Source organism: Eleginops maclovinus, chromosome 10 (assembly GCF_036324505.1).
Source record: "Eleginops maclovinus isolate JMC-PN-2008 ecotype Puerto Natales chromosome 10, JC_Emac_rtc_rv5, whole genome shotgun sequence".
Classification (NCBI taxonomy): domain Eukaryota; kingdom Metazoa; phylum Chordata; class Actinopteri; order Perciformes; family Eleginopidae; genus Eleginops; species Eleginops maclovinus.
The window spans coordinates 10,957,208-10,978,195 of record NC_086358.1 but is presented as its reverse complement, the minus strand read 5'-3'; the positions used below and the strand labels follow the sequence as shown (position 1 = coordinate 10,978,195).

Sequence of the window (20,988 nt, the reverse complement as noted above, 5' to 3'; positions counted from 1 at the left end):
AAATGAGCAGAGGTTATTGATGCAGTAAAGTGTTCTCAAAGCTGGTAAAGGTGCAGCTAGTTTTAATGACTTCGTATTGCAGGGTAGCTTGTGAATTTACTCCAGGTGAAACTAAAGGATTTTTTAAGTGTTGATTATATTTGACCTCATTATTCCAAATCGGAGAAGTAACTAAAGGTATTAAATACATGTGGTGGAGTACAAGTACACCATTGGGGCTAGTGAAGTAGAAGTAGCTAAAAATGGAAATACTCAAAGTACAAGTACCTCAATTTGTACTTATGAACAGTAAATCTACTTAGTGACTTTACACCTCTGTAAATTAGCTGCATGCTCATTTCATCTTAGTGTCACCAGTGATTCTAATGCAGCCGGGTCACCCAGTTTAGTGGTTTCCTCACAATTTCCCCCAATAATAAAGCAGGATCTGGTCTGAGCCGCAGACCTCTGATGTCTATCAGCACAGGTCAGTGTCCGAGGGCAAGTGGAGCCCTCGGCAAGATGAGTGGATCCTCGCTTTCCCTCAACACATCATCAGGAGGACAGCCTCTTCTGCCCCGAAACATTCCTGGCGTTTCCCAGGTTTCGTTTCGGAAGTACATACGAGTTGGCTTGATATAAGCATGTTCTATTATATGTCAAAGTTTTAAAAAACATCCACTGCACAATAACCAAGCAGAAATACCAAAATAGGATTATATAAAAATCAGCTTTAGTAAAGAAAACAAAAGTTGGTTTACAAAAGATACATGAAACAAAGACATATTCAACAAGTCCCCCAAAAGAGAAGAGTTAGAACAAACAGGAAGTCAAAGAGGGAATTGGAATAAATGACAATGATAAATATGGTAATGGTACACTGGATGCCAGCAGATAACCCAAATGTGATAAAGGCTTTTATTCTATGGGTGAAATTCAAGTTGATGTTTATATAGTAAATACATACAAATTTCAGTTTGAATTCCTGTTAGCAGATATATTATTATACACTGGTATAGGTCGGGTTCTTGGTGCATCCTTATTTTGAATGAACAGTGAGAAAGTCATTTATTACATTGTCGCTGATGTGGAGCATTTTGTACCAACATTACAACAAAATCAAACCTTGGTCTGCACAAAACCTTCATGAAAACGAATCAATATATTGCCAGATTTCTTCATAGGGAAAAACATTTAACCAACAATGTGTTACTGTCCGAGTCCAATACATACAAACAATATATTTCAAAAAAGGTTTTATAAAAGTTCCTAGTCAAACATTGATTTAGTTTCACAAAGGTAGTATTTATACAGGGCTATTGTAGCGGTACAGCAGGGTTCTATCTGTCTGGGGTGTATATTTACAGCAGCATACACACACACACTGGGGGGAGGATTTTCAAGTTCTCATCTGTCTATCTTTCAACTGTCGGATATTGAAAAGTGGACGGACAGAGATACAGATCGGCAAACTGTGCAGCTGGACGTGCCTCCTTGTAAACGCAGCTGCATACAAGATTCGCTGAGTAGCAGACTGCCACAGTGAGGACACGACAGGTGAGGGAGACTCACTTGGGTTTCGTCTCTGCGTCTGTGACTTGGCGGATGAAGATGGTGTCCTCCGGGTGGTTGATGTCTCCTCTCTCGTGCATGTAGGAGGACGCGATGGCGAGCATGGTGCCGTCGTTGTTGAACGCCAGCGAGGCGATGCTGGTCGGGTACCTGTGGAACTGACACAGGCGCTTCTTGTTGAATGGGTCCCAGATGTTCACAAAGCCGTCTGAGCCACCTGGAAGAAGGAGAGGCTCAAGGTTAACCTCAAAAGATTTAGGTTGTGTGGCTGTTGAGATATGGATCTATAATAACTCTGTTCCTCATGCAACCTTGGCAGATCAATGGAAAAGGTCATAGGAAAACCCTGAGCTTTATAAACACATTTTGACAAGTAATAACTAGCAGGCCTTACCTGTGGCAAAGGTGTTATGAATACTGTGAAAGGAAATGGCATTGACAGGGTAAACATGCTCGATTCCCTCCTCCTTCAGTCTGTGGCATTTGAAGGCATACTTCTTCTTCTGAAACTCCTGGCTTGGGTCCAGGTACTCCACAGCTACACGTCCCTCGATTGAACTCAAAACGTAGCCCTGGAGCCAAGACAGAAAATATGATGTTACCACCCAACTTCCTTTCATTAACACAGGTATCTGTGCCAAAGTGCTCTCAAAGGAGTAACTCACCTGACAAGCTTAAACAGTAGTCTGCATCTTTCAGTATATAAAGTCGAGTCTAATTAAAAAAATGTACCTGTTTGTTGGGGAAGGCTCTGATGCAGCGAGTCTGATACTTGAGACTGGACTCTCTCCTTTGCTGTACATAGCCCATGTTCCTCAAATCCCACACAAGGACTCGTCTTCCAGCTGTGCCAACGATCAGCCTGTCTCCAGCTACAGACAGGGTATACACCTTTCAGAAAAGATAAGAGACAGGGTGAGAAAGGAAAGAAACACACCACCAGAAATGCCCAAAGTGTTACTTGACACACAATCACAATGTTACCATAAGTCATAACGAACACTTTCTGTAACAAAGACTAAAAAACAAAAACACCGTTATACTTCAGTCTACTATACTACTGTGTATCTTTTGCTTTACCTTTTCAGGCTGAGTGAAGGTGCCAGCGTTGCAGGGCGTCCTCGGGTCCCACAGCCGAACTGATCTGTCCCAGCTACCCGTTACCATGACGTTAACCTCTGGACAGTATTCCACACAACGAATGGGGGCGTCGTGTGTTCCAACGATTGTATCTGTTTGAGGATAACATTAAAGAGCAGCAGAAATTAACACAGAGCAAATACATGGCAGATATGAAAATCGGTCACAGGGTTAAGCAATACTGCCTGAAAACTCGTTAGTATTTGTCAGGTTTGTTACCTTGGTCTGTGTTCAGATCATGAGTTTTTAATTGTGCATCCAAACCTCCACTCCAAGAATGAGTTGGGTCCTGCCAGAAAAAAAGGAATGTTATCTGTGTGTGTAGCAGACTTGTGGGCTTTAATGTGAAAATAGAAAGACGGAACAAATATACAAATCTGTGACCTACATAAAAGGCACAGTCAAGAACTGGAGCCGAGTGCTGGTACTTCATCCGCATGGTGTTGCTTCCCACATCGAATAGGCGCACAGTTCCATCCCAGGAGGAAACCAGGAGGAACTGTGTTGCACTGGGGCTGAACTTGACAGCAGAGATGCTGTCCTCTGGTCCCTGGTTTAGCTTGTACTCGTTTGAGCCTGTCATCTGCAAAGATTAAACATATCATTTAGTGCGCGATTGTAACTGAGGCTAAAATATAACCATTGAGTTTATTAGAAACTTTTTGTGGCTGAAATTCCAATGTATTTAAATAATATGCTACAGGAAATACTACAATAGCGTGCCTGGAATTACAATTCTAAAAAAGGTAGTGTTGTTTTTTCTGGTAAACTCTGTTCCAAAACCACTTGATCCTAAACTAAACCACTGTCAAAATTGGTAAAAAATTGAATTACTTGCTGAAAAACCACAACATACAGATGTGGGATTGTAAAGGGTTTGCCATCCCACATATCTAATGTAGCTTCAGATAGGTATACAATTGCGTTTTATTCCGTTGTTTTCTTTCTAAATCATGTATCTTGAAAAGAACAACAACGTACATGTTTTGATACAGCAACTGAAGCTAACATCAATGGAGGATCAACGGCTCCAGCTTGTTGTTAGCCTAGCCCAGTGACAGCGGTTGAGGGTTTAACTTGCCAGCTAGCACTACTAAGTATTTGACTTAAAAGTAAAAGCTAAATAATATGGCTTTCTGTTGCAACGCTGGGGCAGGTATAACTTTACGTTGTGCGATCTCGATATACCGTGTTCTTCAGAATGACAACACAACTTGTACCGCTACATCCAGCAATTACACCTAGCCTTCTGCTACTTGAACTGGTGTATGCTAACGCTAGCTTGAAAACGTTCACGATAACGTAAGTTAAAGACTTGGTGATAGCTGTTTAACTATACTTACCGCTTTGGTTTAGTGTGCTGTGCTCAAATCGCAACTGATGCAGTTCTTTCACCGCAGGATTATTATACCTTGATTTACGGCAAAATGTAGAGTATATAACGTGGAAATGCTACAAAGCAATGTGGCTGCGTGACGCTGTATCCTTAGCAAGCGCCGCCGATGCCTCAGTGGATGCTGATTGGTTGACTCGAATGTTTAAATTCCCGCCTGCGACATCATTGGTTCATTTACGCTTATAATATCCATTTCCGTTGTCTCAGCGCAGATCACATGATGCAGGACTGTTCTCTTTCTCTTTTTCTCTCTCTCTCTTCGCTCTCTCTCTCTCTCTCTCTCTCTCTCTCTCTCTCTCTCTCCTTCTCGCTCTCTCCTCTCTCTTCTGTAAGTATGAGTATCCGTTTGTTTCATGAGTGATACAATGCAATATCAGAAAAACAAAATCATGAATTATTTAAAAATCAAAACCAGCCTACAGCGTGATAATCTTAGCCTATTGGCAAACTAACAAGGAAAACGTAACGTAGATAAAAAGGATTTTCTTATTTAGTCGGCTGCTGTTTAGTAGCTTCAGCAATGGTATACGCATACCTATGCTGTTTTGTACAATTGTTTCTTTCTCTAGCCTTTCTTCCTATTATTTATTTAGGGGAACTTTACGCAAATAGGTCCAGCCTTAGAATTCCAACACGTCACAACAAACACAAGTCTTTCTAAACATAAGCAGTAGGCTATCATTTACATTTTTGAAGATGTAACGACTGACTTTGCTTTTTAATTGTGCCACTGGGACCTGACTTTGGCATTTTTCGGATTTTCACTTTTTCTAGCTTGAATTATTTCTGCAGACTGTGAATTTGTATTATTGCAAGTCATCGAGATAATGTGATTGTATTTTATCTTAATCTATCGTTTTCTGTCAAATGTTTGCAGAATACCTGGAAACAAATACAGCAAAACAATAGCCCTATAGCAAAAGATCTGTGTTACGCTTTAAAGTGTAATTCCAGAACAATGGCTCCTCAAATAATGATTTAAGAATTGCGCAAAATGTGTCAAATCATCAAAACTAAATTGGTAGCCATAATGAATAACTGTTAAAATGATTCAATTTAAGTGTTTTATTTTGGAGAGCACGGTCCTCCCTGCAGTCCCTCAATGTGCCCTAAAGCCCCTGAACGCCTTTAACATTGTGTTTCTAAAGAATCGTAAAGAAAACCTCAATCCTCACAAAAGTTTGAAAATCAAGAATTTTAGGACACAGCTAGAATACATAATTGAATGGTTATATATGTACATCGCTTTTACATCAAAGATAGAAACATTTTTGGAACGAAATCTTTACTTAAGACCATAATATACAGATTTTCAATAACAATATCAGAGAAAAACATACACAAAACAGAGACTATTTTTGGCTCTTTGCATGGCTTTTAAATTACCGGAAAACATTGCGACATAAAAACAAATGCCCATCAACTGCAGATTTTTTTTAAGGATCCCATGATTGTCTTCACTATTCAAAGTGAACTATGGCCTATGGTGACAAAGGCTGGTAGCCTAATGTGAAGCCAACATTATTGCACAATATAGGAAAATATCAAAATATTAAATTCCACATGTTTAATACAAACACTGACACACATCTCTGTAAAATACATATGGACAGTCATCCTGTTTGAAAACAAGTTATTCTTTTCCAAATAAAACATTAAATTATTAAAATATATTGACCCACTTAAGAGCATGTAACAATTTTACCAATAACAATTATAATATTTGTAATAATATGTTTTGAATGTCCCTCATGTAAAACCAAATGGAGCCGTAAGGGACGCTTCAGCAGGATAAGGGCTGCCTAATAATAATAATAATAATAATAATAATAATAATAATAATAATAATAATAATAATAATAATAATTATATAACATAACATTGTGTTCATTTAATCTACAAAATGTACAAAATTGGGGGTTTTTTTCAATGAAGATCACTCTCGTTTAAAAACATGTGTACAGCTCATGGTGCACAGTCAGTGTTGCACAGGCCTCAACAGTGGGACATGGTGGGAATAGTACATGTGGTGGGGGAAAGCCAGCAGTGACTGGCTGCTAGGCGAGTTTGCAGCGGGGCCCCCGGCCGATTCTGGGGCTCCGTTCTCATGGTAAAGTATGGGCACACGCACAATCCTCTGCGCCGCCGCATGGCTCATGTTTGCCGCCTCCAGCTCCGCGGCCAGCTGCCTTTTCCACTTATTCCTCCGGTTCTGAAACCAAATTTTCACCTGCGTCTCTGTCAAGTGCAGGGACGCAGCCAGGCCGGCCCTCTCTGAGCTGCTCAGGTAGCGCTTGATGTCGAAGGTGGACTCCAGCTGGAAGACCTGACTCCTGGAAAACACCGTGCGCGTCTTCTTCTTTCGACAGGGCTTTCTATCGGAGTCCAGCTCGTCCGATTTCCTCCTCCAGTCGTCTTCCTGGTCTATTTCTTTCTTTGGCTCTTCAGAGTCACTTTCCTCAAGCGCGATATCTTCGTCGGCGCTTTCCTCTTTGGCATCTAGGTCAATTTTTTGGAGATCCGGGGATCGCCTGGCAGGCGAAGCTTCCCTCAGGCTGGCCTTCTCAGACCCTGCATGGAAAAAAATCCATTTAAAATCAAACTTCTTTACACTTAAACATGTGATCCTGAGGCAAAACCTGTTTTTGAATTAATTATAGACATTCATTATATTGTTGAAATAAGCTACGGGAACTTTTGTTGAAATATTGACATTAAAGGATAGCCCTATACTTCCATGATGCATGTGGCTATTTTAAATCCCCTACTATAATATGGTATCCCTCCCTGATATGAAATAATAGGCCATTTGATTTAAAATTCATTAAAATTATTTTCTTTTCGAAAACATTACATTATTCTCATCAACTAAGTTAATAGTATTTACCTCCAGTCCTCAGATGAGTGCCGAGTGTGTATGGGTACCACCAGGTAGACGCTCTCTCCAAATACTGCGCTGATAGTCCAATTCTCTGTGTGGGCAACTCAAACCGAGGGAAAGACAAGTCCCCGAGCCGAGAGAAGAAGTTGCCTTCAAACACACCTCTGGACGAGCTGAGGAAGCTTTTGGGCTTGGCTGGTTTATCTTCGATGTTCAGCAGGTTCTTTATGGAGAAGGGAGAGTCTTTTGCAGGTTGGCGAGTCTCTTGCGCATCAGAGTCTGCCATCACAGTTGACTGTCCGATGTGGATCACCATCAAAACTTATCTAGGAAAAAAAACGCTTGAAAAATCGATCTTGTTTTATTTCAAAACTATGCGAGAGAGAGGTTGAAAACAGCTGATCAGAATGAGAGCACTGAGATCACTGCGTCAAACTCGCGCTGGGTTGTAATGATAAAATGTAAAATGCAATCCGACTTAACACACGCTCGGTCTCTGCTATTGGGCAGGTACAACAACGAATGGGATGAAACCGCGAGGGGCTGTGACGAGAATGGACTCCAAAGAAAAAGGGCCGCGCAAGCGTTTTGGCTTCGGGCTCAACAGTACGCACCCACTTATCATCCAATTAGAATAAAGAGGAGAACGTCTCGGGGGTTTTGGGGCGTGCACATGCCACAATCACCTGTTAGTAAATTGAATAAATGGTGAAGGGATTATCACACCTCAATGTGAAGCTGCACACAGTTTGGATTTGGCACAACTATTTGGCAAATTACGCACCGTTTACGCACTACTGTAAGCCACCCAAAGAATAAAAAAACACAAAAAAATAAAGTTGACTTAAAAAAGGACAGTATATTCGTTTAGAATTACATTTAATTATAGAAGATGATTCTTAAGTGTTTGTTGAATTGTGAGCTACTGGGGATCAATGTCTTTCATCCGTTATTTGAAACTGATACGTTCCACCTGTTTGTAACCGGAAAGCAATACACCTGCATTTGTACTGCACCAGATCTCATTGACTTCAATGTAATTATATTTAGTCAGGAAGTGCTACAGGCAGACATCAAATTGAATGCTTACCATTGTGATAAAGGCTTTACAAATCTGCTTTGTACAAAAGATTGCAAACCCATAGGGGCAGCAGCAGGAGATGCAATGCACGAGGAGGACACAACAACTAACTGGTGTTTGAAGGTAGCAAAATATATTATGTGTAATAAAACATGATTGAATTCGGTCAGATTAGATGATATTACATTTAGAGATATTAGAGATTTCACCAGGGGAAATATATTTTAAAAGCTGGATTTTTCAATTAAAAGCTGACCTCTGGATTTATATGTATTCTAGGAAATCCTACACAAAACAAATTCTGCCTGCCCCTGTCTTTGGATATAGATGCTTTATTTATCTTTGAGTCAACATTTTGTTCAGACTTATTTGCACAGAAGGGCAAAGAAAAATAAGTGAAGGTACAAAAACCCATACGAGATTCATTTAAGATTCATCATTTAAACCAAACTTGAAGCAGATGCAGAGCACTAATCATAACAATTGAATTTGCTCAACCTACAAACATGCAGCCTGTCCTTTTAGCTCAGGGAGCGCTCTCCAGCTCTGAAGGACAACACTGTGTTTTGTGAAAAGCTACTTGAATCCCTGCATAATTAGAGGTCTCATAGCTGTGTTAAAGATGGGGGCGGAGAAAGAGGCTAGTTGAGCCGCGTTTGCCGATGCAGAGAGAAAAGCAGATCGCTGTGTTTTCATCAGATAAGGTTCATTAAGCAGGGGCTTGCACAATAGACGGAACAAGTCAGAGTGGATCAGTGGGGGAAACAAAGTCCACTCAATCAGAGATTCCAAAAGTACCCTCTGTTTCAATTTTCTAATTTTAGTAAAATGTCTGGGTAAAACATCTAGTCCTTTGAGTCACATGTTATTCCAAGTCTTCAGTTTGAACCTGTCATGATTGGTCTAATTACATCACACATATAATACTGTTCTAAGTACTATCAGTGATGACCCATGCCGAAATCATACCGTTCATTTTAAATCAAATATCAAATAACTGTTGTGTTTGATCAGGTGTCTCAGTATCAAAAGTACATCAGTAAATATAATTGTATGGTCACAAAACTAAAAAGGATACTGTTTAATAACATTTAGTTTTTGTATAGGTGGAAAAATTCAAAATAAGAGAAAATCAATGAAAATGGAAAATGTTAAGCTTTCTAGAGGTGTTTTTTTTTTGTACTTGCTTTGTTGTCTTTCTATGGTATTAGAAGCAACGTTTTTGGGGCACAAGTTAAAAAGAGAGCTCTGTTATTTCCCTGTAAAAATAAAGTTTGATAAATATAATACAAATTGACAATATGTTGGATGTTTGAATTGAAATCGTTTATAACCCTTAACCAAATGGAGATCTGAATATATTTTGCATCTCAACCACTGCAATGGGTATTCATCTGACAGTTTTTATCCTATTCAATACCTACTAAGTACTGCCAGTGATTAATGGATTCCTAACAAGATTACTTTTTACAAGGGGTCATCATGGGTAATGGCTATTACAGGTCTGTGAACATAGACACAGCTTGTCTGTGTTGTGTAAAACACTAAACCTCATTTTACACAGCACATGCAGGCAATGGAAATGTAATCAGCTAAAAAATGATCGGTGAGTCAATTACACAAGGCAGGCTCTTTTCATCTGAAGCACCAGCATAATTAAATTGATATACAATATCATTAGAGGTGACAGGCTGTTAAATGATGTGGTAATTGACTGTTCTCAGAGAGAAGCTGTCTCAACTCGGGAGTGCTGCTGTCCCTCTGGAGAAGGCTGCCATCTAGTGACAGAACTATGTATTATACAGTAGGCCTCAGTCGCAACACAGGTAGAGGGTTGATTCAGTATATTTCACATTTATTGATAAAGGATATTGATAATCGCTCTGTAAAGAGAATTTCTTTATATGATGTGAGAGACCTACTAGTTTAACATAACAAGGAACTGTACAATATTTCTAAAGCATATAAGTGAGTGTGTTGTAACCAGTCACCTATTCGAGAGCATCCTGTGAAGACAGACTTTCTAAGTTATTCAGCTCAGCTGACCCTCTGAAGGCACTGAAACATTTAAAGAAAATCTAAATCTTTAAAAGTTGTGATATAATCAGTTATTCTATTCTGCCATGATTAGTCACAATGTCTCAATAAACAAAAGAAGAATATGGATGGGGGGAGGGGTAGAACTGCAACGATTTGTCCAGTAACAGAAAAAAAAATGGACAACTATATTGTAAAATCAATTAAAGAAAATATTGGAAAATACAAATCTGTGGAAATGTCCTGCTTTTTCTTGGTTTTATATCATATTTAACTGAATATCTTTCGTTTTTTGACTCACAAGACATCCACTTTTTCCACTAAAAAAAGCTAGAAAATAAAATCTGCTGATATTTGATAACGAGGATAACCGTTAGTGGAAGCTCAATCTATATGAACAAATCATCTTATTGCTAGACTTTTGTAAAAGTATGACAGAAAGAAAATAGAATAACAATCATTGCACCAGAGCAACTTTAACCCTAAAGCTGGAGAAGTGGAACCACAACATCAGTAACATTAGTAGTGCAAACCACTTAAAAAGAGCAATAATTGGTAATATTGAGAACAAACATCTAGAACAAACAAAACTGTAGAAAAATGATAGAAGATCTACAGCAAGGCATCGCCCAGAGTCATTTGAGGAGAAGGTAATGGAGTGTAACACGGCAGAGTGCATTCCCTCTGGATCCGAAGGATGTGTTCAGTGATCATACTCCTTATCAATGAACTTGGCCATAGTCGATAGCTGAATGTTTGTTGTGCCCTCATATATGGTACCTGCACATGGAGGCGAAACAAAGCATTAGGTTGAATTCCTGCAATACAAAACAAGGTCAATGTTGTCTAATTCCTCTTCAGAAAACATGAACCTGCAGCTTTCGCTATCAGGACACAAAGGGGATCATTATGTAGCTCAGTCTGACGGTGCTCCAGCTGGATAACTGGGGAGCCAAAATGCTGGTGTTGACACGAAAAGTGACATTTGCCCTGGTAGCTTCCTTAGCTGTGTGTTGGTATAATGGCACTCTGAGGGGTCAGACGGGTGGAATTCCTGCAGAGTCCGATTACAGCCACTAGCATCAGCCTTTCCCTCCACCCCACTGTAGTCCAATCACAAACAGCTACATCTGACCTTCCCTCAGCCCTTCAGGAGCTGTGTCCTTTTGCACATTGGGGCTTGAGTCACAGCTCTAATTTACTTTTAAGAAAACAGTGTACAAATGTCAATATTTGTTTCGTGGCGCATACTTGTTGAGTCATGCTCACCAATTTTACAGTCTCTGTAGTATTTCTCTATGGGGTAGTCCTTGGTGAAGCCCACTCCTCCCATCCATTCGATGCATTTAGATGTTGTTAGAGTTGCAACCTTAGGAAAACAACATATATTGTGACTCTGATAAAGACAGGAAGATGTTTCGTGGTGACTGAAATTATACTTTTTGCAGGAGTTTCTTTGCCAAAAAAGCAGCACATAGAATAGATATCAACAAACATGTAACAGACCAAAAATGTATGAATGTCAAAACTATAATGAGATTACTAAAGGTTCAGCAACACATACAGTAAGGAATCGAATCAGCAATTTACTATAACAAGTGGGGGAAATCCTTAGAAATACACAAAGTAGATTTTTTTAAACATAAAGCCGATAACATTGATGACCACAATATTCTCTAGAAATACATTTAAACACTTCCAAAACCTTTAGCCACACCATCATTGTGTTGAGGTGCGGTCAATGAATCAGGATGCCCACCTCTGCAGTGAAGTATTTGGCCATGCAGGCCTCCTTGATGAAAGGTCTCCCAGCTTCCTTCAGACGAGCAGCGTTGTACGTCAGCAGTCGACCGGCTTCAATCTGTGTCGCTACGTGGGCTATTTGGTGCTGCATGCCCTGCAAAAAAAAAGAGAACCACAACAACATTAGAACCCATGTACAATAGAAAAATGTGAATAATTACAAACATGTTGTGTGAAAGAGGGAAGACTGATGTGAACCTGGAAGTCAAAAATGCGTTTTCCGAACTGCATTCTCTGTCGGGTGTAAGGAATAGTGGCGTCGAAGCAACCCTGTGCCAGACCAAGCATCTGAAACACAAACCAAAAATCAGCACTCATTGTACACTTTGTAATCTTGAATGGAACACATTGAGCTTGTCGTAATTATATCCCTTAAAAAAGGTTTACCTGAGCAGCAATTCCAATCCTGCCCTCATTTAACATTCCAATAGCGTACTTGTACCCATGACCGATCTGTCCCAAAATATTCTTCTCTGGTACCTGCAACGAAAAAGCAGGAAGTAAGTAAAAGTCAGAGTGTGCATATGTAACTGGTGCCGTAACAGGTGTTCTGTGGTACCTTAACATTGTCAAAGTTGAGAGGGCAGGTGGAGGATGCACGCAGGCCGAGCTTGTTCTCCTTCTTGCCAATCTCAAGCCCCTCCGTGTCCCGGTCCACGATGAAGCAGGTGATGCCTTTGTATCCCTGTCAGACCAAAGTGAGTTTCTCTTAACATTTTGTAGATCATTGGTGCACACTTTTTTTTGTTGAAGAGGTCTCTGTTTGATTGTTACGATTTTAAAATGTGTGATATTGCTAGTTTGTATTACATGTTAACGAACACTATCAAGAGCTGATATGCATTCAAGATAACAGGGAAAACTGATTTCTTTGCGATGGAAAATGATGAAAAAAGGTTGTTTTTTTTATTAAAGAAATACTCTTATTATAAAAAATATTTATAGTGACAAAAGGCAACAAGATCAGAAGATTACTCACAACAGAGGGGTCTACATTGGCCATCACCAGGAAGACACCTGCATGTTCTGCATTGCTGATCCACATCTTGGACCCATTGATGACGTAATAGTCCTTGTGTTTTTCAGCACGTGTCTTTAGAGCGAAGGCATCACTCCCTGACTCGGCTTCAGAGAGGCAGAAGCTTCCAATCTATGTGACATGAAACAGGTAGTATAATGAAGGAAGCTTTTAAAACATCTTTCTGTTATCTTTAGATTACCACTTGATATCTATGCCACACTGACAGTGTAGTGTTATATGCCATACAATAAGAGCCAGTATGTCACAGTCCTCACCATGTCTGTTGACAGTCGGCTGAGATAATGTTCTTTCTGAGCTGCTGTACCCAGTTTGGCAAACAGTGTGTTTATCAGCGTGTTCTGAATGTCGCAGAGCACAGCCACAGAGGCGTCCACCTTTGCCAGCTCCTCGATGACCAGAATGGAAGAGAAGAAGGACGAGCCAGTGCCATTGTACTCTGGGTCAATCTCAATGCCCATGAGCTGTAAACAGTAAATAGAACTTCAGTCAGTGGATAGAAAGAAAACGCTGGATTAAGCATAATGTGATGTACAATAAATTACATACACCCTGTTCAAAGAGAGACTTCAGCACTTCCTCGTCCATTGCAGAATTGTCATCCATCTTTGACACAAACGGAGCAATGCGCTCTTGTGCATATTTTTTAACTGTTGAAGAGCGAAACACATGTAAGAGTTTTAGGAATGTATGTGTCCAGTTGTCAGCATCATGTGTCTACTAGATGTCCAGCTCACCTGCTTCCCTCATCATGCTCTCCTCCTCTGAAAAAGTTTGAAGGGGAGGAAAGGAGACCCACCCCTGGTCTGTGGATGTATCTGGGGCCGGATGGGTAGACCTGCTCCTCCATCCAGCCTGACAAGCACCCCATGGTCGACAGATCTGTCTGCACGACTGAGAACAGGACAGACAACAGTGTTTCAAATGAATGTCTATCTGAATGTCTCTCACATTTTGAATAATAATTGCTACACAGTCATGTCCACCATTATTCACCATCAAAATGAATTAATGAATTATTGCAGTGATGCTCTGTTTCTATGCTAGCATTAGCAGTATGCTAACAACATAACAATCGTCATAAGAGCCAGTCAGGTTACGTGATGTAGTTCAAGGATAAGGGATTTAAATAGAGGAAAACATAACTGTGCCAAAAGAACAAAAGTATTTTTGACTGGGACAATAATGTTCAGTCTCACCTTTGAGAAAATCCTGACCAGCAATGCAGCCATGACTTCTTACGAAATGTTTACATGCATACGTACTTACGTCCACCAGAGGGGTGATGCTGCTTTCAAGTGCCTCTTATGAGAATCAGACACTCAAAGTGTATGTTTTATCGCAATTGCCAACACTGTTAAGTATAGCACAATCAACATACCAATCATGATGCTCTTTATCATGGGTTCAAACTAAAAAGTGCTTTGCAGTGTCTGAAAGAAAGGCATGCTATTTTTTTTAAATATGATTTGATGTTCTGAATTTAAGACTGTACCATACAGTGATTACATGAATGGGATGAAATCTGGTTTCGTGGCAACCCGGATAAAATAAATACATCTAATAAGTATTTAAGTGACGTTTCCATTACAGTTTTATCGTCGTTTGTAGGCGCTAATTTGTATAAAATAAATGTTACCTACGGTACTCGAAGGCAGCAGATGCGTTTGCGGGGACACGGAACACTGACGTATCAGCAAAAACGGAAGCGTTCACCTGTTAACAATCCAGGGCCCAATTTTCACCTTTTGTTCTACTTAGCGATAATGTTACTTCGACGCTGAAATGTTGGATAAGAGCTGCGTTACGGATAGCGTTAGATAATAGTTTTTAATCATTATGAAAAGTACGATAAAGTGTCGAACTAGCGGGGCAACATTAGCATTGTTGTTGCTATGAGCTAACAATCAATTTAGGCAGCTTACGTTACGTCCTTTTACTTACCTACTGAGGGATACCAGAAGTAAAAGTTGCTGAGCTTTACACCTTTCCTCTGGGTAATTTCAAGTTCAATACAGAAGAAGGAGGATGGAAGAGATAAAAACCGAGCCTGTGGATTTTGTGAAGGAATTTCAAGAATACCTGACACAACAAACTCAGCATGTCAACATGATTTCAGGCTCTGTTTGCGGAGAAAAGGAATCTGGGGAGCCCTATCAAGCCGGTGGGAATTGAGTACAATGCATTTTAAAGAGATATCTTTTTTGAAAGTCGAATATGAAAGTCATTGTGTGTTCTGTTTTAGTTGCCCCCAGGAGTGAGCAGAATGGTCTGGACCCTCCCTCTGTGGAGGTGAGCCTACCTATAGAGGATGGGTCAGATGTTCAGATGGACGGCCTTGAGAGGACCTGCGATGGGAAGTACAAATGCAGCTACTGCAGCTATGCAAACAAAGGCATGGCTCGCCTAATAGAGCACATCCGCATCCACACAGGTCAGTGTTTACATTCCATTCATTTATTATTGACCCATGCCTACACATCAATCTGCAACACAGACACGCATTGTTCATGGTAAACATACTTTTTAGTGAAAAGAACAATGCTAATCAAGGTCCCCTGCATAAGTAAAGGATGCAAAATACATTTCAAAACAGCGACATTGTGTGAGTATGTTATAACATGATATATTTTTAAATAGGCTCTGCTCTTCACTTCCCGATATATGAGATATATGAGAATATTCACAATAAACCTGATTATGAAACTTCACTACAATGATCTTACTGTGAATTTGTTATGCTGGAATTTACCTAACATTCTAAATCTCCCCATCACTAATCGTCAAGTCCCATACTGTTCAATCCCTTGTGCTGAATACATTGTACTTAGGGCATCATAACTGTTGACTCTTTCACAGTAAAGTATGCTTGACCATAGCCATATTATTTTCTTCCCTAGGAGAAAAGCCTCATCGCTGCCAGCTGTGCCCGTTTGCTTCAGCGTACGAGCGCCACTTGGAAGCCCACATGCGCTCGCACACAGGCGAGAAGCCCTACAAATGTGATCTCTGCGCCTTCTGCTGTAGCGACCGCAGCAACCTGTCTCATCACCGCCGCCGCCGTCACAAGCTCCTACCTACGAGGGCCGTCCGCTCTCCGTTCACCAATAAGAGAATGCTGAGCTCCCTGCAGAAGAGGACAGGCTCACCGGGCTTCGGCAGGCGACTACTCATCAACTTAAACTCTCACTCCATGGCGATGCCAAAATCAGATTATCTGAATAACTTGTCACAAAAGATCCACCACAATTTGAATAGCAGTGAGTATAAAAACTTTCAAAAGGTGGATGACAATGACAGTCTCAACAGAAGTGCTAATGGTTTCACGTTTACTAACCCACTGGACCAATTGTCCACACTTGCCGGCCAGTTAGCAGACCTCCATCCTCGTGCATCCCCAGATAGGGAGTCCTTTAAAGACGAGAAGCCCATCCTCATACACCAGGTCTCCAGTGAACATGTAGCAATGTGTTCAAATCAAGTGCAGACTTCGCCTCCTAAAAATGAATCTCCCACGTTAGGCTGCAGGAGTTGCAGTCCTGTTCCTGGCCTCGGCTTTGACAACAGCATGAACACTCTTACTGCGAGTGTTAGCAGCCAGCCGAGCTCACCCCCCCCTGCCCTGACCACACAGGACCAACTGCTGTTGAATAAATGCGAGCACTGTGATATTCACTTTCAGGATAATATCCTCTACACCATTCACATGGGCTGCCATGGCTACGAGCACCCATTCCAGTGTAACATCTGTGGGCACATGTGCACAGACAAATATGATTTTTCATGCCATTTTGCCCGTGGACAACATAAAAAGTGATTGCTATCAACATTCATGCATAATGGAGTCTTAAATCCTTATGTATTGTATTGCATATACACCGATCAGCCATAACATTATGACCAGCTGCTTAATATTGTGTAGGTCCCCTTTTTGCAGCAAATGAGCCTTTGCCGCCCATGATCCTGTCGCTGGTTCACCGCTTTTCCTTCCTTTGCCACTTTTGGTAGGTACTGACCACTGCAGACCGGGAACCACCCTCAAGAGCTGCTGTTTTGGAGATGCTCTGACTCACAATTTGTCCCTTGTCAAAGTCGCTCACATCCTTAAGCTTGCCCATTTTTCCTGCTTCCAACACATCATCTTTGAGGACAAAGTGTTCACTTGCTGCCTAACATATCCCACCCACTGACAGGTGCCATTCTAACAAGATGATCACTGTTCTACGCTTCAGCTGTGACCATAATGTTATGGCTGATACGGTGTACAAGGGGACTGAATTAATTTTTTTTCTTCTTATGTACAGTTTTACAATTCCCTTTTCATCTTATACTAACTATATTGTTGCCTTACTGCAGTTCTACCCTGCTTCAAGCTTTTCATATTGGTTTTGAATGAAAACATAGTACGGGTAGACACAACAACAGTAACATCTTGCTACGGCTTGACAGTAAAAACACATTGAGGCTCACTAAATCGTCTTTTCAACTCATCCTACAGTCAGTATAAGTAAGGGCATTGTGAACACTCTCCTTCTGTGCCATTGCAGCTGTTTGTGTTTGATATATTATCCTTTTTCCAACGCTTATTTCTCTGCAGTGAATTACCTGAATTTCGCTAAAAAAAAAATCTAAATTACACAGGAAGTTATATATGAGACATTTGATATGAAACCAACAGTATTTATCATAAATGTTACGAGTTTATCCACAGTTTGCTATTCATCATGGTGCTTCTTATCTAATGAGTCATTTTTATACACCAAAGTTTTCACGTTTAAACTGGCTGGAAATATTTCACTGTGAGAAACTGAAGTGAGACAAACTGAACAAATAATAGTCTGATTTTCTGTTCAAAACCCACATTTGTTTCTGCTTTCTGTTCTGATATTATTTATTCATTTTTATTTTCTATTATTGTCATGTATGTACAGTACACAGTGTAACACACACAAAATGTAACCTCTGCATTTAACCCATCCTAGTACTAGGAGCAGTGGCCAGCTATTGTACAGCGCCTGGGTAGCAGGGGTGGGGGGTCTGGTGCCTTGCTTAAGGGCACTTTGGCAGTCACCAGGAGGTGTACTGGCACCTTTCCCTTTCGGGGACGTGAACCAGAGACCCTTCGGTTCAAAGACCAAACCCCTACAGGCAAGATATTTATACCTCATTTAACAGACTCCAGCCATATCAGGAAGACTTTAGATAGATTTCAACATGCCTTTTCCTTTTTTGTTACTAATTTATTCCCACAAAACAATTTAAGAGTTATTTTGTAGTTTTTTGGAAGACATTTTTAGGCCAAATCAAATTTCCCTGTAGCTGCTGTGTGTAGTAGATGTTAAGACACTGTTGAGGTTTTTGTGACTCTAAGATATAATGTGAAGTAATATTAATTTCTATTTCAATAAAGAGCGTTTTAACTGTGTAGATCTTGGTCTAAAGTTAAGACGGGGTAACTTATTTGTTTGTGATTATCTTAGTATGAACAGAAAGTTCAAATCTGAGATCAATGGTTTTTTATCTCTTTATATAAGTAGAGAAATTGTATATTGACCTCATATTTCAGTGATGTGTAGATGGGTTGTACATAAGTTTTGAAGGAAGATTAATTAAAAAAATATATATATATATATATATATATATATATATTACTCTGAAAAATGAATACATTTTCTTTGTTTGACTTAGTGCCACAATCACCAGCAAAAGTACATTTTATTAACAATTAAATAATTACAGTGTCTTGCATTTACTTGTGACTTTTGAAGCGATTAAATCTGCCTTTGTCAAAAATTCAAGGAAGTTCGAGTCATTTATTTTCATTTATGATTCTCAACAGGATTTCTTTCTTCTCGTGATCAAAAAGGTCCACTGCTCTTTTCACCACACGTTCCACATCAATGTCTTCTTCTTGGGCGAAAGACGCTTCCAGTAGAAACTCTCTCCGCAGGTTGAGAAGAAACGTTGCTTTAGACTCGTTCAGCTGAGCGGCCAAAGACCTCATGAGATCAGGAGGGAGGTGATTATCTAGAATTAAGCAGGAAGAATTATCAAAACAATGTGCTTCAAATAACAAGCTATTTCAAATGTGTGGTATTAATGAAGCTCAAACACAACTGACCTCTTGCAGTCCTCATGGCTTCAGATATATGGCGTCGAAAGGCCTGATCAGTTTGGTGGATTACGCTAGAGGCACATTTCAGGCGGTCTGCCTCCTGAACAGTATGAGAACACAAAAAGAGCTGAGTGGGATTATACTGAAAGATATTGCATTTACGTTATGATTTATACATTATTCTCATTTTCTTTGTAATACTTAATGATGATGGTAAGATTAAAAAGTTTTCTTAAGTCTGTAGATTATGATCTGTAGGCTAGAGTATCTCCTAAGCACCTTACAATAATTTCAAATGTTTTAGATACAAATTTAGCCTCTAAAAAAGAACTCCTGCTTATTGAAACTTGCAAGATGCTAGACTGCGCAATTGGATTAAATGTTCAGCCATTACTGCAACACAAATGCATGTAAAGTGGCATAATTTACTTTCATTATTACACTTATATTAACTTATATTTGGTTACGATGGCGCACCTTTTGTTCTTTGTTGTCTTCAGCCGGGCTAAGCGGGTTGCTAAGGGCAGAGGAGATCAACTCCATCACCCTAAGCCTGAGTACAAGCCAGACAGAGAAAGAAACGGCAGCACAATAATACTTATTTATGCTTTGGAAATACTGTAATTGCTGGTAATATCTTCTTATTCTGCTGTCTTACATGTCACATTCGGACAAATCGTCTGTGGTGTTGAATGAAATGCTGTTTGTCTCCCATGAGTTCTTCTGTGGATTTGGAGAATCCAAGCGCTTCACCATCTCCAATATCACCTCAGTGGGAATGGGTTTAGACCTGCTCTGGTTTCTGCTGATGCAGAGGTCCAGATCGCACTGCAGATACACCTGGCAGAAACCCAGAGAAACTAAAAAAAACAAACAGTCAACTTAGTTTAGCAAAATAGAAATGGGTTTAGATATTGTAATACTACCAGTATTGGTCTTCATAACACTTCATTTAACGGTCCATGCTTTAGAAAGAAAGTTCATACATTTTCTTGCAAGTTGGTACACTTCATATCTCATGCTTGGATAGTAGAAGTTGTCATCCAGTAGAAAGAGGAGTGGTGCCCCGGCAGCCTGTGATCGGCCCAAATATCCAGGCTGCAGCAGAGGAAGGATGCATTGTTCCCATGCTGCCATGTTGATCTGACAGCTGCTCGGAAGCTCTGCCAAAACACCAGGTTTCTCCAAGAACTGCTCGATGCACTGCAAAACTGCCTGTCTGTGTAACTTCCATTCAGTGTGCTAAAAAGAGGGAAAAGATAAGTTTAATGCATGCTGGAAACATAACAGTGTATTGTAGTGGCACAATGCCTTGTGGACACATAACTAAAACCCAAAGGATGAAAACACTTTTCGGTGACTACACGTGTCCTTAGTAATTGTTTGGTCGATAAAATGTCAGCGCCTGAGTTTAGGTATACAAATTGTTTATTTTGAATGACAAACAATCCGAATTGTAATACGAGAAAATGTTACTCTCATTGTATAACTCCCAGTGTAACTAACACAACAGTGAGATAAGATAATAGGGAAAGTAATTTCTACTCTACTAGTTTTGGAAACAGATTCAATAAATGGCACTTATGGAGGTTTATATGAGATAGGGAACAATCAAGCTTATCCGCCTTTACTATTTCTTGCAGTTTGACACCGTCTTCTGCCCCTCTGGTCTGAAATGCATGCTCGGGGATCAGGTCATCATACGGCACAACACTGGCTCTCCACCCGCGCTGTGCAGCGGAGCTGAGGACTCTGCGGGCCAGTGAGGACTTCCCGGCAGCAGGGAGCCCGCAGAGGACACACAGGCAGGCCGGAGTCCGGGACACACCTCCGGCTTCCTCCGCTGCCATTTGCTACCAGACAGCTGCCTTAAAATGTATCTTTTCACATGTTGTAGCGGTGGGTGGTTGCAGCTGACAGCTAACTTCCGCGTCATTCGACTTCA

At 40.4% G+C, this 20,988-nt stretch overlaps 5 protein-coding genes across 7 annotated transcripts; 1 reads left to right on the top strand and 4 right to left on the bottom strand.

Moving 5' to 3' along the window:
- Positions 1-690: 690 nt before the first annotated feature.
- Positions 691-4,201, bottom strand: bub3 (BUB3 mitotic checkpoint protein). The gene is made up of 7 exons (XM_063892470.1): positions 4,035-4,201; positions 3,080-3,274; positions 2,911-2,980; positions 2,632-2,783; positions 2,284-2,442; positions 1,946-2,123; positions 691-1,768 (listed from the first exon to the last, which is right to left on the bottom strand). The coding sequence occupies exons 2-7, from the start codon at positions 3,272-3,274 to the stop codon at positions 1,548-1,550; spliced, it is 975 nt and encodes a 324-aa protein (XP_063748540.1). The 5' UTR covers positions 4,035-4,201; the 3' UTR covers positions 691-1,547.
- Positions 4,202-5,334: 1,133 nt separating this feature from the next.
- hmx3b (H6 family homeobox 3b) lies at positions 5,335-7,500 on the bottom strand. Its single transcript, XM_063893706.1, has 2 exons — positions 6,975-7,500; positions 5,335-6,658 (listed from the first exon to the last, which is right to left on the bottom strand). The coding sequence occupies exons 1-2, from the start codon at positions 7,282-7,284 to the stop codon at positions 6,066-6,068; spliced, it is 903 nt and encodes a 300-aa protein (XP_063749776.1). The 5' UTR covers positions 7,285-7,500; the 3' UTR covers positions 5,335-6,065.
- Positions 7,501-9,115: 1,615 nt separating this feature from the next.
- acadsb (acyl-CoA dehydrogenase short/branched chain) lies at positions 9,116-15,080 on the bottom strand. Of its 2 annotated transcripts, none has more exons than XM_063892777.1 (11): positions 14,873-15,080; positions 13,666-13,822; positions 13,478-13,578; positions 13,186-13,392; positions 12,869-13,039; positions 12,449-12,574; positions 12,277-12,369; positions 12,088-12,177; positions 11,846-11,983; positions 11,356-11,455; positions 9,116-10,866 (listed from the first exon to the last, which is right to left on the bottom strand). In XM_063892777.1, exons 2-11 carry the CDS (start codon positions 13,679-13,681, stop codon positions 10,790-10,792), a joined length of 1,119 nt encoding a protein of 372 aa, XP_063748847.1. In that variant the 5' UTR covers positions 13,682-13,822; positions 14,873-15,080; the 3' UTR covers positions 9,116-10,789. The 2 variants fall into 2 exon arrangements, with proteins under 2 accessions (XP_063748847.1, XP_063748846.1); XM_063892776.1 differs by lacking the exon at positions 14,873-15,080 and adding an exon at positions 14,128-14,284.
- LOC134870555 (zinc finger protein Pegasus-like) lies at positions 14,601-18,726 on the top strand. Its single transcript, XM_063892779.1, has 3 exons — positions 14,601-15,092; positions 15,174-15,362; positions 15,829-18,726. Exons 1-3 carry the CDS (start codon positions 14,957-14,959, stop codon positions 16,743-16,745), a joined length of 1,242 nt encoding a protein of 413 aa, XP_063748849.1. The 5' UTR covers positions 14,601-14,956; the 3' UTR covers positions 16,746-18,726.
- On the bottom strand, positions 18,722-20,987 carry LOC134870556 (L-seryl-tRNA(Sec) kinase). Of its 2 annotated transcripts, none has more exons than XM_063892780.1 (6): positions 20,669-20,987; positions 20,030-20,285; positions 19,702-19,903; positions 19,521-19,596; positions 19,050-19,143; positions 18,722-18,955 (listed from the first exon to the last, which is right to left on the bottom strand). In XM_063892780.1, the coding sequence occupies exons 1-6, from the start codon at positions 20,891-20,893 to the stop codon at positions 18,738-18,740; spliced, it is 1,071 nt and encodes a 356-aa protein (XP_063748850.1). In that variant the 5' UTR covers positions 20,894-20,987; the 3' UTR covers positions 18,722-18,737. The 2 variants fall into 2 exon arrangements, with proteins under 2 accessions (XP_063748850.1, XP_063748851.1); XM_063892781.1 differs by having other exon boundaries at positions 20,675-20,987.
- Position 20,988: the final 1 nt, after the last annotated feature.

Bases quoted from the DNA above. Each gene is read 5' to 3' on its own strand.
- bub3 (XM_063892470.1), bottom strand. From the start codon at position 3,274: ATGACAGGCTCAAACGAGTACAAGCTAAACCAGGGACCAGAGGACAGC. The intron at 2,443-2,631 runs GTAAAGCAAAAG...CTTTTCTGAAAG, and splicing joins CCTTCACTCAGCCTGAAAAG to GTGTATACCCTGTCTGTAGC. The intron at 1,769-1,945 runs GTAAGGCCTGCT...TCCTTCTTCCAG, and splicing joins TCATAACACCTTTGCCACAG to GTGGCTCAGACGGCTTTGTG.
- LOC134870556 (XM_063892780.1), bottom strand. From the start codon at position 20,893: ATGGCAGCGGAGGAAGCCGGAGGTGTGTCCCGGACTCCGGCCTGCCTG. The intron at 19,597-19,701 runs GTAAGACAGCAG...GCTTGTACTCAG, and splicing joins GATTTGTCCGAATGTGACAT to GCTTAGGGTGATGGAGTTGA. The intron at 19,144-19,520 runs GTGCGCCATCGT...CATACTGTTCAG, and splicing joins AAGACAACAAAGAACAAAAG to GAGGCAGACCGCCTGAAATG.
- LOC134870555 (XM_063892779.1), top strand. From the start codon at position 14,957: ATGGAAGAGATAAAAACCGAGCCTGTGGATTTTGTGAAGGAATTTCAA. The intron at 15,093-15,173 runs GTGGGAATTGAG...GTTCTGTTTTAG, and splicing joins TGGGGAGCCCTATCAAGCCG to TTGCCCCCAGGAGTGAGCAG. The intron at 15,363-15,828 runs GTCAGTGTTTAC...TTTCTTCCCTAG, and splicing joins GCACATCCGCATCCACACAG to GAGAAAAGCCTCATCGCTGC.
- acadsb (XM_063892776.1), bottom strand. From the start codon at position 14,160: ATGGCTGCATTGCTGGTCAGGATTTTCTCAAAG. The intron at 13,823-14,127 runs GTGAGACTGAAC...TCCTGTTCTCAG, and splicing joins TGGTCAGGATTTTCTCAAAG to TCGTGCAGACAGATCTGTCG. The intron at 11,984-12,087 runs GTTCACATCAGT...TTTTTTTTGCAG, and splicing joins AACGCATTTTTGACTTCCAG to GGCATGCAGCACCAAATAGC.
- hmx3b (XM_063893706.1), bottom strand. From the start codon at position 7,284: ATGGTGATCCACATCGGACAGTCAACTGTGATGGCAGACTCTGATGCG. The intron at 6,659-6,974 runs GTAAATACTATT...TTTTCCATGCAG, and splicing joins CACTCATCTGAGGACTGGAG to GGTCTGAGAAGGCCAGCCTG.